Here is a 17568-nt window from a genome sequence, read left to right on the forward strand (position 1 = left end):
TGGAAAAATGTGAACCCATCATTTACTAACAAGTTGGAGAGCTTATTGTCGTCGACAGAGGTTTGCTGTGTTGTAAGTGTTTCCTGGTTACTGAGTTGAGAGGGCAGCGATTATTGCTTTTCACGTGTCTTGTTTTAGGTATTTGTCTTAATAGAGGTTGCAGAAAGTCTCAAAAGAAAAGTTAAGAACTGGACTAGAGCCCTTGCATCAAAGCTGTTGTAGACAATACAACATAAATTGATAGAGGAAGATTTAAAGCAGTTGTTCAGATGTTGTATTTGCTGTCCTCCCCCTCATCTGCATCCCCCCTTCACAACTGAACTCAGTGATGGATTGACTCTCTCAGGTTGTTTGACAGAAGGAGGATGTGGCTCTAATGTTTTGTACGCTCCGCAAAATGTTAGAAATAAGCCATGTCACTCCCATCTTCATTTACCTCCTCATTCTGTCCTCATCCGTCTCTGCTGTTTTAAACCACTTGGTTTTGTTTCTTTTTCTTTACTCATTTTTTTTGTCTCCACAACACTGTGTGCACGCCTTCTCTCTCTGCTGCTGCTGCTACATGCCATATGATAATGTGTGCCATCTGATAATGACTGTTCAGCTCTTCTGTTGGTACTTTCAGCTGTTTCTTCTTGCAGTTGATTTCCTTTTTTTTCTTTTTTTCGTTTTTCTATCTGATTTTTCTTTGTTCTTCTCCTGATTGCATGCTAGTCTCACAAGCGACTTTCCAAAGTAAGCATTACTCTTTTTTCTGTTCTTTAAATATCTCTGTGCCCACCCTCCCTCTGCCCCACCTCTTGTCTTGTGAGCTGCTCTGTGGAGATGTCCCGACCCTGTTTGCAATGCTTCACCCCGAACCCAGCTTGTTCCTGTGCACACTGCAACCGTTACAAGCCCCATCTGCACCCACAATCATAGCAGATGGACGTGTCTTAAAACAGACAACCCCACACAACCTCACTCACTCCTTCTCCTCTCTCCTCCTGTCCTTTCTTTTCCTTCCTGGTGATATGCAATGTAGCAAATTCCTGATTATATTTGCAAATATTTGTGTTCAGGCTGGTGCTGTATATTGATATAGTCAGGTTTAGAATATGCGCTTTCCTTCAATTCAAATGTAGAGAAATAAAAAAGAGTAAATTCATACATATAATTGGGAAATGGAGCCTTATTGTGGAGATTTTGTCCATTCCAAGAATAAAAATGGCACAAATTCTTTATAAAGAACACCACAAATAATTGTCTACATTCCTCTCTCTATTCCTCTTCCTTTTTTCTGCTTTGCCCTGCACCCCGTCCCCGTCTTTGCAAACTTATCCTGTCGTTACATTTTGGTAATAAGAGCTTTATATCTGTCATGCTGTGTAACAGCCCCGATTGAAACAAGTCAGACAGAGAGGCTGCTCAAATAATGATGTAGTCCTGGAGCTCTGGAATGGGATGCTGGCAGGATTTTTAAGAGTTTTTTATCCCTCTGCAGCCACATGAGAGCATCCCTCCTGCTCCTTTTCTCACACCACAAGCCCAGAAATCCCTCTCTCCTCCCTGTGCATGGCCTGCAGGCTGGCGTCACATTTTAGCGCATCACTCATGGTGTCGCTTCATCCATCCAATTTGCTACTTGTCAGACTTCATCCCACTTTTTTTTTTCCGCTCTTTAAATTTATTGCCAAGTATATAGGGAGTCAGTATAGGGTCTCATTTGTGTTGTAATTGTTTAGACACAGGCAGAGATGAGGCAGTCTACAGGGAGACAATAAACGGGAGGCTGGTGTGAATAACGGCCTCATGAGGCTCAATTTGTGTTACACGCATACACACACATTTCCCAATTGATTACATCACTTTTCATTTCTGTGCCACAGTCCAATCCCACCCCCACCCCCGCTCCAACCCTTTTGCAATCCCCCCCACGTGAGCCTCAGTGGTCAGCAGCGGTCACATGACCCCAGACATGGCGTGAGGTCGTCCCAGCAACGTGAGCTTGATCACCCTAGCCCTAATGCAATCCAAATAAAAGAGCGCATTCAGTGAAAGGGGGTCCATGCCTCTCTGCAGCGAAGGCCATTTAACGATACTAGTGACAGCGACACAGCAATAATCAATCAGGCTTCTCATGTGACATACGACCTGGATGGAGAGTCTAATTCAGTAGCAACACCAGACCCTGTGATGGTCCATGTACCAACTCATTAGACCACAGCTTCCTCTCTCTAATTTCCTATTTCTTTGTGTTCATGTTGCTCACTGCTTTGGTTAACATTTTGTTTTCTCTTTAATTTTCTTTCAGTATGACAGACTAAACCTGATTAAAGTAAGCATTTCTTCTTGTTTTCATTTGACCCATTGACAATCCCTGCTGGCCCCATTAAATCCCCCGGCCCTCCACTTCCTCTGTAGCTGTGCGACTGTAGGATCCCTTTGATACCCTAGTCTCAGTCCCTCGTGTCCTTTCCCATGCTTTCCATCCCTGAATTAATGTGAAAGGACAATGATTTGTGAACTGTGTGTAAATTGTTAACTCTAAAATGTCTTTATAAAGTCTGTTGTAATCTGACAACAGATTTTTTAATGTAAAAACTGATGCTACCCTGGTACTATATGTGTTTGTAGTGACAGGGCAGATTGATGGGGTAAAACCATCTTCCTCAGGGCCTGCAGACATTTTTGATGTTTCTAACAAAACAAGGATGCTCCCTTAAATTTGGTCCTTATCAATTCTTTTGAAGCTGTGTATCCAGCAAAAAAAAATCCCATTTTTGTAATCTACAGCCCCATATGTGGTGACATTTAACCACATCATATAGTTTAAAGGGTTATACACACAGACCCAAACCACTTTAAATCACAAAGGAGACTCAGTCAAAACTATTCAACTGTCGACTCGTCTCTTTCTGTCTCTGTCTCTCTCCCCGCAGTCACAATAAAAACTCTCTATGTAAACAACGCAGTCAGAAATCTCACAACACCACCAGCGTGCAGTCACACAAAGTCAAACACAGTGGCACACACACACACAATTCATCCAGACAGTGGCCTCAAAGTAATTCCTCTCTCGTGTCTCTGTCACCTTCAAATCAGATTAGCCCACATTAGCCCAGCTATCGTCACAGCCAGGCCTCGGGCCTGCTACTGCAGCTCTCTGCCCGCTAACACCACACACAGCAGATAACCACCAAACCCTGTTAGGCACAGAGAAAACACTGACAACCGTCGGCACAAAAGAGAAATGTACAGTGAACTCTGCTACAATTAGCTTGGAAGGGAAAAAACTATTTGAAGGAGTGTTATTCACAAGGTCAGAATAAGAAAATGTCTGAATCGCAATCAGTGTTCTTGCAAGGAAAGGTCCAACAATAATTCATCAAGACAATCTCTCTAAAAAATATAGTTTTGTTGCTAACTAATATTTACACCTTTTTTTGTTTTTGTTTTACCTTAAAATGTGGTGCTCGTATTGATTTTACCGCTGGAATCAGACACTGGATATCACTTTGTACCCCTCTGTTCCCCCTCTTCTCCCTTCTTCCTTGTTTCACCCTCTGAATGATCACCTGCATGTTTCCCCTCTGAGACTTTTGACTGTTAGAGCAGAAAGAGTGTCTATGTGGCTGGAAAATGTTGTAATGTCATAGTCATGGTTAAGATGCATCTCTGCTGCCCTCTGCTGTTCCAAAACGACAACAGCATCAACTGGTTTTTCATGAAGAATTATATCTGATGGTTTTAAAACGTTGAACATTATTCAAACACCTATTTTAAGATTTTTGGAATAATTTCACAACATGAAACAACTTTTAGACGAATGATAAGTGACTGAATAATTTCTTTTGAGACTGAGAGATGGACATATTGAAGTACATATACCATAAAACTTCAATTAAATGCCAAGTCCCCTTTAACTAGCAAATTGTGGCAAATAAAGGCCTGTCTAAATTAGATGCCTGGTCTGGTTGCTAGGCAGCTCATTTTTATAGAAGTCCTTTGGGTGTATAAAACAGATTGTTGGCTCCCCACTTGAGCTAACATTAGGTAGCTGTTTAGATTGCACATATGAATATAAATCATTCAACTTTTGTCAATATGGGGATGGTACACATTGTCAGCTTGGTTCATTTCATTTTACTGCAACCATGAGCACCAGAGAAGACCTTGATCACTTTAGATTTGCCTGCACGAGGGAAAACAAGTGGTGACTCCCCACCTCTGGAACTGTCATAAAGTCAGAATATGTCCATTCCTCAATTGCCGAGTAAATTATTCATGTTAATTCAGTCCGTAAAGGTGTTTTTCATTAAAATAATCCAAGATATGAATATTGATTTAACAGGATAAAGTGGTGTTATGTCAGTATGCCGGGTGCCGTTACCCTGTGTCATAAAATAACACACAATTGATATGTTATTTGAAGCCTAATTTTCATACAAGTAATATTCATGCTGGTTCAAATAAGCAATTTGATTGTATTTCCCATCTTTGCTGAGCAACAGTTTTGTGTCATAGGAAAGAAAAGCCTGTCCCATATAGACACCTGTCCCAAATATAGGCCTGTTGAGTTCAGTGCTTTAAGCAAATAATAGGCCAGGCTACTAATTGAAGTTTTACGGTATTTTATATGAGCAGTGTGTAAGATTTAGGGGGATCAGTGGTATCTAGCGGTGAGGATTACAGATTGCAACCAGTGAACTCCCGGTTAGATCCTTCAGTGGAGGTTTTTACCAGGAGCCGTATTATCTGCGGAGGTCTCTTCTTCTCCAAAACAAAAGGGTCTGTTGATTTAAACCAGTGAAAACATTTGATAAAGTAGTTTCGCATTAAAAAAATCTGTGTTTTTCGGACGCCCTCGTTGTGGAGGTGCAACATGGTGACCTCCATAGACGAAAACCCACTACGCTAAGAGGATATAAATAGCTCATTATGAGGTAACGAACAGAAAATGATTCTTATTTTCAGGTGTTTACACGCTAAAGTAAACATACTTACTATATTCCCTCTATGCCAACATATCCCCCTAACTTCTACACACTGGACCTTTAAATAAAAACATTATTTTAACAGTATATCTAATGTGCTAATGCAGTTTATGGCAGGTTTGAAGTGAAATTACTTTCAGTTCCACCAATAAAAGCAGCAGATTGTGAAAGATTCCTCAATGAAATTAATAAATAAATGTCTGATTCAAAGAACTTCATGTCGCTCTGTAAATATCAGTGCTATTTGAGTGGCAAGGTGAGCTGAAAGAGAATTTCGCCCTGTGTTTAAACCTCAGCACAGTTGGAACAGACAGTCGGTCTCTGGCATTGAAATAGTGTAATAACTTCCTGTAATTCCTGGCAGGAGAGAGTGTGAGGTGCAGTGTGACCTTCACGCCTGCTGTAACTTGTTACGATCAGGTCGATCATGTTTCACACCCTCTGTGTGTCTGTACGAGCCTGCTGCAGCATGTACGAGTTTCACAGAGTTAAACACAACCTCTGTCTCTTTCTTTCTTTCTCTCTTTCTCTCTCCACAGAAGAGCCAAAGCTGGTACAACGTAAGTCCCACCTTGTTTTTATTTTACATCATCAACATATGTGAAGTGTGTGACGGGTGTATGTGTGTGCTGGTGTGAGTTTACGTCATGTGGGTGACTCCTGGAAGTCTTTCGGGGCTGTTTTAAGTGGCAGGTGCTGCTTACGAGATGAAAGGTTGTTGTCCTTGACCCTGTTTTCTGGAGCACCAAATCACCAGTGTGGGTTACTGGTTCTCTAGGCAGGGGTTATTTAGCATGGGCTTAAAAGAGCAACAGGTGGTTCTTTCTGATGTAGGGAATCAAGGGGAAGACTACGGTATAATTTACCATGGTAAGCATAGTCAAGGCAACAAAGCCAGGGTGTTGCAGTTTTATATTTCACCACAAGATGGTGTGCTAACTCTATTTCTGACCCCCAGAATAACTGCTCTACCTGTGATGAGCTGATGAACAATCCCTTAATAATTATTTTCATCCAACCCTTACACAGAAAAGCTGTCTGTTGCGTCAGTTAAGCCCTCAGAGTGTGCAAGTATGAAAGTATTGGACTTCATCACTTAGTGTCAAACCCTACTTTCTCCAGAAGTGTAGTGTTTATTGGACTTTTTCCCATTTTATGTTGTTTTATTTCCTTTTTTTTATTCCCTGTGTGTACACTCTTCCCCTCTCTCCCCAGCATGAAAGACAACACATCCTGAGAGTAAGCATGACTTGTATTCTTGTGCAACCCTGGATAACTTTCTGTCTCTAGCGCTCTGAATCTTTGTTATCAGACCGCTGAAATGATAACATCCCTCCTGCCTGTTTCTCATCCCATTGACTTCAGCCGGTGTTGTTACCACCTAATAGCAAAGCCAGACTTTGGAGGAAGTGATTTTGACATGTTGAAATAGACACATCTTGAATATTTGTCAAACTAAAGCCTCGTAGTCTTATTTAGCACATGAATTGAAGCTTGTTTTGACAGTCAAAAGCTTCTGGATTTGTGTTTCACAAGTCCTTTCCAAAGGCCTGTCAAACTTCTTATTCTGGTATGCAACAGGTGGTAGCAAGCCCACTGAGTTTCTCACTGTACTAAACAAATCAACAAACCACCACAAGGGCCTCTGGACGAGCCGTGAATGCCTTTGAACAACAGGGGAATGGAGCATGGTGCTTAAGGTCGTGGCATGTTTCCCTCTATAGCCCAAATCCTGTTCTGTGTCCATGTCCTAAAAATAACTTAAACACTGGGACATTTAGGCTGTAAGGCATGACCGTCAACAGAAGATGCAGGGACCTCCCTGCAGGTGGGGAAGATGAATACATGCTGTTGAGTTGAAAAGAGGCTTGGTCCAAAAAGTCCAGACAGCTTCTTGAATACTTCTCTAATGTACTCAGCTATAGTAAGCCACTCACATTTCCTCTACTGACCCGCTATCTAGAAAGCAGCATCACAAGTAACAATCTAGAGTTGATGCTTCTCTGACTAACAGATTCAAATGTCATGTTTACAGACAACACACGGCTGGCTACCAGCACAGTATACATAAAGTGTACAAGATACCAGGACCAGCTGCTCTCGTCAACGAATACACTGCAAGAAAGCAATCATCATTATTAGTGTGTCCCAAAATTTTCTTGAAAATTTTAAAGCTAGTCATTTATTTTTATTGTCAACAAATTCAATGAAAAGAACAAAAGCAGCAATGAGTTTACTCTACAAACAAGAGCTGGTTACACAACCAAAGGCTGATATAGCTTATATCTCCTTGCCATAGTGCTTTATTACTTGGGTTTCCATCCAATTGTAGCACAAATTTCAACAGAATTTTAGAAAATCAGCTGAACAAAATGCACATGTAGGTGCTTTCCCATCCACTATTTATAATAGTATTGGGAGTTGGTTAAGGATAGACCGATACATCGGCCGGCCGATATATCAGGCCGATATTTGAGTTTTTTACTTGTATCGGCATCTGCCGATACGCGCATGGGTTCGCGGATTTATATTTCCCTGGCATTTTTTTTCATTTGAAAGTATGTGGTTAAGTTGAACAAAGCTGTTGAATCCTACTGTGTACAGTAGTTGTTGTTTTATTTATGCTTCAGCTTAAATATTTGTTTATTTTATAAAGACATTACTGGAAGATTTCAGAGCACTGAACTCTTTTTTATTTGAATGTATAATAATAATAATAATAATAATATTCTACCTGTTCTACCTCAACTTTCCATCTTGTTTTAGTATTTTTTACTGTTCAATAAATGTTTCTTATTTTAAACTTGAGACCTGTAATATTTGTTATCATTGTGTCATTTTTTTGATGTAAATTGAGGGAGCAAAAGCAGTATCGGCCCCAAATATCGGCTCAAGAAAATCGGCAGTCCATAATCAGTCATGGCTAAGGGTGATGGAAAAAAATCAGTATTGGCATCAGCCCTAAAAAAATCCATATCGGTCTATCCCTAGAGTTGGTTACTGTGCCACTGCAGAAGAAGAGGGCACAACGAGATGACTAAATTAAAAGAGCACCCGTCAAACCTCAAACAAAGGAAAACAATGGATGTATGATAATGGAGAGCACACTGGGCAATGAAAATAGAGAGTTTTGAACCAGTAGTATTACAGCTGTGTTCTCTTGGAAGAGTTCTGATAACAACCCTGTGTGCATACCATAGACTGTACGAATAATGGATGAAACTACTGTGATGTCACCCATTGGCTAGTGGACTCCCATTTTGAAGCCTTGAGTTAGGCATTTCAGCCGTCACCATCTTGGTTTTTCGGAGCCAGAAGTGGCCATATTTGGATGAGAGGCTGAAGCCGTGGAGGAGTGAGGGTTGGATCTGAGTGAGAAGTCGAGGACATGATTGGCAGACAGCCTGTCAAAGAAGGCTGCTCTTAATTATGTGTAACTTTAAGCCCTAATAAAATGTAAACGGATGAGTTATATAAAAATTCACCCGCATGCAGTTGTCATGAAAGTTAAAATCAGCAATAGAGACCAAACCCGGTTTTTGTACCAGCCTGTAAACATCTTTATTTCTGCTGAAAAATTGGGCATTTCAACATGGGGGTCAATGGGGATTGACCTGCTTCTGAAGCCAGCCTCAAGTGGCCATTCAAAGAACTGCAGTTTTTGGTGCTTCCATGTTGGTGTCATCTTTCACCCGTGGAGGTTGCTGCTTGGTGCATACATAAGCGTATTAAAAGCCATCCAGAGAAGATGTAGAGAAAACTATTTCCATTGCACTTAGCCATAGTTACCTTTGATTGACCATCTTTTCCACCTCCCAGAAGCGTAAAAACTTTCTAACAATATATTTTTTTTAATACACAAATTGAAAATATACATAAAAAGATGTAAATGGTAACGTGCCAGTTAATGCCCAAAAGTATTATAAACACATTGAGCCACACTGTTGCACTAGGTGACACGTTCCTTCAGTACCAGGAACATGGGCAGTGCAGTTTATATTGACTCAGTCCCACAAACACCATCCTGCTGCTGAAAATGCTTCCTCATGCAGCATGAGTATTAATCCGCAGCTAAAATGAGTCCCCAATAGATACACTGTTTACCCCTTTTTTTAGTATGATTTGCTCAAAAACTGCAGTCCCCAGCTGTTTTAGAAAATGACTTAGCCTTTATAAAATTGAAACTATGTACGTGTGAGCTCTTTATAAAGATATATGTCTTCAGTAGGAGCCAGTGGGATTTGGGCTGAGTTTCACAGATAAAGTAGGAAAGTCGGAAGGGATCGAGAGACGCGCCAAGGCCCCATTGGTTTTGTTCTTTTCAGTGGATTTGTTGACAGTAAGAAAAATATAGAGCAATGCCAGCCTTATCCCTTAAACAAGTGAAAAGAGTTCTAAAAGCTGGATATCAAAACCAAATGGCTTTTACAGACTGACGTGATTTCTTGCTGTGTGAAATTGGCAGTATGAGTGAGAGTGGAATTTACCATCACGACATCTCCACAATGGTGAATTTACATTTTAAAAAAGATCTCAGGATTAGTACTGTGTTCCTAACATGTTGTACACTTGCCCTTATTCACACAATAACTACTGAAAGCCAATCAATCAAGTGAAATATGTCCAATGGGTACTCTTGCCTCAGTTGACTAGGACTGTGTGTATGGGTGTCGAACCCATGGTCTACCTGCATGTAGGACAGCGTGTGCATGTGTGCATGTGTGTATGTGTGCGCCTCTACATGGCAATGATGACCTCCCATGGCACTGAAACCACAGTGATTAAAACTCCATCCGTCCCAATGTGAGTTCTGAGCCTGTTAGAGTTTCGCACAGTGGCCACCTTTCTTCTACAGCCCCCTGATAGCATCTGTTTATTCGCTTTGCATCGACATGAGTTTGTCGCATTGTGTGGCAACCATACCCACAGGCTCCAGGAAGTTGGCAACAAGAGGATACTGTAAATGCTGAAAACAGTGGGTGAGCAAGATTAGTGCTTTAGACTTAAATTTGTTTAGATCTGCATAGATCGATGCAGCAGAGAGTACGTCAGGCCTTTTACATCGCTTCACTTCGATCGATGTGCACACACATACCTTGCCTTTCAAATGACAAACAACCACAGTGAAAGGATGGGATTGTTAGCGAGATGGACGCACACACCTCAAGCCCTCACCCCCCCCCCCTTTAAAAAGCACTAAAACCCCACCCTGCTTTACTGTACCAGTCGCCTCCATCCCCTACTGTTTGTCCAGCGTTAATAGTTAACCAAATCTATAAACACTGTGTATCCACAGTCCCACCTCATCCCGAGTCTCATACTGTCACCTCGACGCCGGCCGCTGCATCAGTCACAATGGCCTCTTTCTTTGCTCGATTTATCGGAGAAAATGAATTGAATGAGCGGGAAATAAAGGACCACTCTTTGCACAGACGCCACAAGTAATTTGGTGGCAATTTTTAGCAGACGAACCCTCATGTCGCTGAAATTTCATCCACGTGATGCAAAGGCATTCTCAACAGGGTGTAGGCCTTTTTTTGCAGCTGCGGGTGAATCATCATCACTGTTTTTCCAGAGGCCTACTGCCGAAGATTTTTTTTTTCCGACTACTTTTTTCCTGCATCTTCCTCAGTGTCTGATTAAAGTGAGGATCGGGAAATAACTGCAGAGGAAAGGTGGAAGTCATGGCTGAATTCCAGTGCACAAATGTGGGCTACACATTTGCTTCATCCAGCAGAAGTCAATGAAATGCAACATCTTTTTTTTTTTTAATTGCTGCTGTGACCTCCATCACTATGCCCACCGTCTTGACTCTTGAAATATTTTCAGTCAAGAGTAGGGGGAGGACATGCACACCAATTGTTTTTTAAGCACTCCTAAAATAGGAACTGCGAGCTCTGAATCTTTCTTGCCTGCTAAGAGTAACAGGGTGATAAAGTATCATGAGTGCATGAATGACTCTAATACCAAGGCAGGGAGAAAAGAGGGGGCCCTTCATACCTTCAAATCATCACCTTTGGTGCCTTAAGTTTGGATTCCAGCAGCTTCTTGGGCATAAAGTGAATGATCAAATGAAACGCACAGACAAAGAAATATGTACAGTATGACGGTGCAGCCACTTCACCCTGCGATGTAAGCTCTGGACAGCAAACCAGTGCAGACCCAGTCAAGATTGATGGTGTTGTTTTGCAGGCGGAGGTAACTGGAGGTTATGCTCACATCTGTTATCTGTAACTCAATCGCTTGGACGGACAGCAAGTCAGACTCAACACATACTTCAGCGGACTGGAAACATTAATTTCTCTCTTTTCGTCAGTCCTGTTTTCTTCCCTCTCCCCATCCACATCTTTGTTTATATTAGCACTCCGCTCCACAAAGTAAACGCACTTCATTCTTTTCTGGTCGTAAACTGGGTAATTACTAGGCACTCAGACCTGGACAGCACCACACACACACACACACACAGACACACTCAGCTCTCACACTTACCAGGAGGAGTAAGCAGGAAAAAAGGAAAAAGCTACCGGCATGATAATAAAGGACTTGTTGACCGGGGTTACTAGAGGGCAACGGCCGTAACTCCTCTCCCTGTGTGTGTGTGTGAAAGCAAGAGAGAGAGAGAGAGAGCCAGAGAACGACAGAGCGAGACAAGGATCATGTGGCTGGAGTGTGCCGTGTCCACTGCTCAACGCTGAAAGGGAGCAGCACCCAAAACAGGGGGGCGGATACTGCAGCTTCCAAACCACTGGATTCACAAGCTCTGTCTGCTCTTATTTTCCAAACCTACTGTAACTGACAAGTCGTCCAACTTGGGCAGAGCCCACTGGGGCCCCGTTGTGGAAAATTAGCTGCCATCCAGGCGCCAAATAGGATCTGGTGCGGTGAATATGGAATTGGATGAGGATTGTACGATGGCGGAGTGGGAGGCCGTGCTGGAGCTGGATGAGGCGTTGGCAGGATGGCTCCTGCAGGGTCCAGCTAGAGGGGAGTGGGGTTGGGAGTGGGGCTGGGCTGCCTCGGACCTTCAAGACCCTGAGTGGGACGCTGAGGAGATCCCTGCTGTAAGTTGAAACCACAAGAAGATGAGTGAAGAAAATATTATGTGGAAATTAAGACAGATTTATTGAGTTTTTTTTGGGCAAAGTAAAGTCACATGAGAGGGGTCAGTGAAAAGGCTTTGCACTTTATATTGTATGCTGCTGTAAGCATTTGCGCGGTAATTCCCCACTACTAAAGAAAACAACTGGTTTGGGTCTGAGTCATAGCTATTTGAATTCTCCCAGAGCTCAGTGAGGCCTGTTGTTTGGAGTGATCATCGGGTTACTGTGTGAGTGACTTCATGTATGAACAGTGTAGGTGTGTTTTGGTCGTTTGTGGTCACGGATGAAGGTTTTAAAAAGGAAGCAGCATGATGGTGTGTGTTGTTAATACCAAGCAATTAGTCAGGGCTTTCATAAATGTCCCTCACATGTTTTCAGGGCCGTGATTCTCATCACCACACTTTACTCAAAGCCGAGTGGAGGCAGAAACACATACTCCCAAACCGTGTTTCTGTATCCCAACTGCTTTGTTTCACAAGGGAGGCACATGTAATGATTTTTAATCTGAACAAGCTGTTCTTTTCCCACAAGCCTCGATCCAAACGAGTATATTTTTCTTTTGTCTCGACATACATCTTGTTACCGTATTGGCAGCTATTGTTTCCTGAAGCTTTCCTGTTGAAGGAAAGCATCTGGCACAGACAGTGAGAGCCCTCACTTTGGCACACATTTGGAGATTTTTATACATCACAGGCTCTCTCTGTAAATAATCAATTCCGCCGAAGCCAAGCAAAGAAAAGTGCGATCATGTTGAGTAGGAATATCTTTCCCAGTGTTGAAAAGCTTTTGTCTGACCAGGTTTAATCAAACCACAGTTTTGTTTGAGGTTTCATCAGTTGTCCCAACCCTCGTCACAAGACAAAAGCCTCATTGTCAGACACATGTTGCTCTCTAGAGAATGTGACTCACATTGTAAATGCTCATAGTCATGGCAGCATGTGTATTGAATGATCTGCAGCGGGCTGATGTTTTGAAATTTCGCTTTGTTATCAATTAATGATGCAGCCTGAAAGACAATCAGGCCACATACCTCTGCTTGCCATCCACTATATATCCATTTCCAGTGCCTGTCAAAACCACCCACAGAGTGGCATCCACGGCACGATTAGAGTAAACCAGACTCCTGATCAAACCTGTGGGTGGTTTTAACAAGGTTATCTCACATGCTCATGGAAACGAATAACTCGCGGCCTGCGTGACGGAGACTACACTTGTGAGCGAATGAGTCAGAGAGCATGTAGAGTGTTGGAGTTTTGGAAGCATATGTGCGTGCGGCCTCGTTTCTGACTCTGCCTGTCTCTGCAGGTGCTGAGCCCGACATACAAGCAGCGCAATGAGGACTTCAGGAAACTCTTCAAGCAGCTCCCTGACACAGAAAGGCTCATTGTGGGTGAGTGGATGCCACAGACACACAGGGCACCAAAAGGGTGCAGCTATGTTAGTAGTCATTAGAAAATGATTAATCCTTCCAGGACAGAGAGGACACTTAAAACAAATATTGGACATTCCAAGTGTTGAGCATTGTGACATGATTTAAATATGCCTGTGTCACTGATGACGTAAAAAATATCATCCTCTACTTATTTTAAAGGAACTTGTATCCTGATAATGGACTTGTCCAGCAGTCTGAACAACATACTGCAATGTGCCATGAAAACATAATGTCACAAGTGCAGTTGATTTGTTTTGACATGATTTTCCCAACTCTTCCAATGAATGCTGTGATTGTCTGAAATGCCTTGAAAAATAAAACTCTAGGGTAAAACTGAGCTCTTGCTTTATGAGCTGAGCTCTGTGGTTTGGTAATGATGAGTTTACAGCTAGTAAACAAGATATACACACAAGGGCAGTGCTGAAATGCACTGCGGTGAGGTTTCTTAGAAACAGTAAAGTGAGCGTCATGGGTGTTTTATCGAGTGGGTTACCGAGCCCAGGCTCACAGGCCCCTGAGCCAGAGCCTCCGCGTGAAGACACTTGCCCCTTTTACACGGCCTGTTGAAGGTGGGAATGTTGTGCATTTATTCCGCCTTGTCGTTCTTTAAAAAAGTACAGTTGCGAAAGTGGAGGACAGAGATGTCTCACCTTTAAGACAGCAATTGAAGAAGTAACGTCGTGGAATCATCGTCTGGGTCAAAGGTGCAGCTGGCAGGCAGGACCATTGGCAGGATGGGTGTAGCATTTGACAACGTTTTATTTTTGTGACCCAACACTGCAAGATTTAAAAAGCAGCTAATAGCAGTTAGCAGCTAACTCAAATAAGATGAACAGCAGCTGAAATGCACACAATGAGGTCCAGAAGCTCCTTGCCCTTCACATAGAGGAAGACATCAGCCACCATATAACAGTTATGGTAAATGATTGTTATACATATATTGAAATATAAGGGGGCCTTTTACGCATCCAGGCCCAGGGGCCCATTATGTCATAATCCACCTATGGTGAGCACTATCAAATGAACTGTTCATTTAAATAAGTTTGATTGGATTTAAGCATGTTCTTGTGTCTGATCTATCGATGGACATACTTTTCGATGGCCGTCTGATGTATTTAACAATTTTTCTGTCTTGGTGATGTAGTTTCTCTGTGATGGATTTGTACTTGTGCATCATACTTGGCTTCTTTTATCTGATCATGTGACGTCTTTATGCTCCAGACTACTCCTGTGCTCTTCAAAGGGACATCCTCCTGCAGGGACGACTCTACCTCTCTGAGAACTGGATCTGTTTCTATAGCAACATCTTCCGCTGGGAAACACTGGTATGCTTGTTAGCGCTGCAGACCTCTGCACATTTCCATCGTTTTTTTTTTTTCATATTGACAGTACTGGGTCATACTTGGAACTATGAAGTGTATGTGTAATTGTGTGCATTTGTGTGTGTAGCTGACAGTGCGGCTAAAGGACATCTGCTCGATGACGAAAGAGAAGACTGCCCGCCTCATTCCCAATGCCATCCAGGTCTGCACCGACACTGAGAAGGTAAAGGACACAGCATGACTGAATACAGGTGTTTATATTAGTAACTAATGAAGGGATAGCCGAGACTGAACAGTGAATACGTTTTAAATCTTTGCTTAAAGAGACAGTAGGGAATCCTTTAAGTACAGTCTGGCTAATAACAGGAAGGTTGGATGATTTAATCTTTACCACCAACAGGGGGGACGTGTTCTCGCACCAAAATGGTGGCTGGAGAACAGTTGCTGAGATATTAATGCCCACCATTACTGCCAAAATATGTCACTACAAATTAAAATAACCCCAGACTATAGGGGCTTAAAGTGGGCTCTTCAAAAATGGCCCTTTATTTTCTCCTTAGTGCTATGTCGTCCCAATGCTCACCAGACTCAGTAAACATATTTACCATGTATTTTTCACAGCACTTTTTCACCTCATTTGGAGCCAGGGACAGGACATACATGATGATGTTCAGACTGTGGCAGAATGCACTGCTGGACAAGGTAAGCAAGTCTGATCACGTCGTTTGCGATTCTGCTCATTTCGTCTGAAAGATAAAATTCACAATTTTACTCTGCAGTTTTCTTGAGTCTGCTCATTCCTCACTTGACTTGGATGATGCCTCTTGCAGCCCCTGTGCCCCAAAGAACTGTGGCACTTTGTTCATCAGTGCTATGGCAACGAGCTCGGCCTAACTAGTGACGATGAGGACTATGTTCCCCCTGATGACGACTTCAACACCATGGGGTGAGTCTATTTATGCTGCAACATCAGTCACTATGGTTACCTCTATAAACATCTCTCAGTCGATTACCTAATTGTCCAAATTACGAAATAATGAGAGAGCCCGATATGAGCTAACAAGCAACACTCAGTCACATACAAGCACGGACACACACTCTCCAGCTCTCTGAACTAATTCACTTAGATACACAATTGCACACTTAACATGCCTCTCAGCTTCTCAGCTAATTTACACTGCAGTTTATGGTATTTGTTTTAAACCCGTTGGTTTGCCAGCTGGGTTTTATCCTTCTCAGCAACTACGGAGTACTTTAAAGCTGCAGAGGATGCAACACAGCAAATACTGCATTTGTCTGAAGGCTTAAAAGATCCTTCTCTGCTCTGTCACTGCCTTCGTTTATGTTTTCCCATCATGCCTGAATTGGATTTACTATGTGAAATAAATAGAGTCATGGCCTACATCTGTTTGGTCTCCAGTGCACTCACAATGTCCGAAGCTCTCTGTCAACTTGTGATCTGAATGATGTGACTGTTTAGACTTCGCCTATACCCAGCAGTCTGTACACTTCTCTGGGTGAACTTAATTGGCAATGTGAGAGGCTGAACTGAGCTCAAATTAGATGATCCTGAAGTGATTGTGACTACATACCCATTAGAAAAGTGAAGTGTAGCTCATTTTCACTTGTTTCCCACACATAAAGACTTTGATCATAGACTGTATATAAAGATGGACACCATGTCTCCACTTCCTCCCACTGTGCAAACGTGAAGCCAAAATATTTTAGATACTGCTGTTGTCATCGTGCACTTTTGGAGCCAGAGCCTGCAGTAGTGATGGAGGAGTGGAGCTGCGGTTTAAAGCCATATATACATACTTGAATTACCTTCTAGAAAAATGTATGTGATGTGTGCTTTGATTTTTTTTTTTTTTTTTTTAGTTTGGCCCATGTCTCACCCACTAACATGGAGGGGGCAGGGTTTAGGATGTGTACTGCAGCCAGCCACCAGGCGGCGATCAAGATTTTTAGCTTCACTTTTGGTTAGCTGTCATGCCATCCATCTTCACACACAATTTATGGTTCAAACATTCTGATATCAGTCGTGGTTTACCACATGTCAAATACTGCCCGTCTAGCTATGAAAGTAAATCACACTATTGAAAGTCTTCAAACACTATTCGACACAGGTTTTACAAGAACGTCATTTGGGATTTGAGATTAGATTATGAGAACTGAGTGAATTTTGTGCCTGTCTCTGGTCTCTGCCCTTCAGGTTCAGTGAAGAGATCCCCAACGAAGAGAATGAGATCAACAATGACAACTTGTCTAAGAGCAGCGCTGAGGCCAAGCCAGAGGGGAGTCCTCCTCTGTTACATAAAAAGGTGGTCCCAAACAGCACCATCCCCAGCCCAGGCAACCAAGACACACCCATCACAGTAAGTTACATACATACTGTACATACGCAAATCGAGTGCAACACCTCTCTGGGTCATGATATTTTAATGACAAGATTAAACAGGGAAACTTTATTGAAGTGAGTGATGCCTTTGTTCTTGTTTTTTCCAGTTTGACCTCCCAGCAGAAGAGTATGCGGACTGCCTACCAGACGGCGAGCTGCTTACAGTGCCCCTCTTAGTTGAAGAGAAGAACAATGATACCAGCGGGCCTGGTGGACCTGTCCCTTCACCGTCTCTGGACTTCAATGACAACGAAGACATCCCCACTGAGCTCAGTGACTCCTCCGAAACACACGACGAGGGTAAATGCACCAAACAGAATGAGCACCTCTCTTTTTA

The 17568-nt window shown here is 42.5% G+C and overlaps 1 protein-coding gene across 10 annotated transcripts in view; it reads left to right on the plus strand.

Annotated features, from left to right (window-relative positions):
- Nucleotides 1-17568, plus strand: part of gramd1bb (GRAM domain containing 1Bb) — a 162087-nt gene that overhangs the window by 137109 nt on the left and 7410 nt on the right. For 7 of the 10 annotated variants that reach the window (XM_049575606.1, XM_049575602.1, XM_049575612.1 and 4 more), the window contains 10 exons: nt 715-735; nt 5516-5536; nt 6192-6215; nt 13382-13466; nt 14730-14833; nt 14958-15053; nt 15452-15532; nt 15661-15776; nt 17046-17208; nt 17339-17531. In XM_049575606.1, coding sequence (XP_049431563.1) covers nt 715-735; nt 5516-5536; nt 6192-6215; nt 13382-13466; nt 14730-14833; nt 14958-15053; nt 15452-15532; nt 15661-15776; nt 17046-17208; nt 17339-17531 — 904 coding nt within the window. The remainder of the gene's footprint in view (nt 1-714; nt 736-5515; nt 5537-6191; nt 6216-13381; nt 13467-14729; nt 14834-14957; nt 15054-15451; nt 15533-15660; nt 15777-17045; nt 17209-17338; nt 17532-17568) is intronic. The other 3 variants (XM_049575604.1, XM_049575603.1, XM_049575605.1) reach the window with 3 other exon arrangements.

The sequence above is a fragment of the Epinephelus fuscoguttatus genome, linkage group LG5 (genome assembly GCF_011397635.1).
Source record: "Epinephelus fuscoguttatus linkage group LG5, E.fuscoguttatus.final_Chr_v1".
Classification (NCBI taxonomy): domain Eukaryota; kingdom Metazoa; phylum Chordata; class Actinopteri; order Perciformes; family Serranidae; genus Epinephelus; species Epinephelus fuscoguttatus.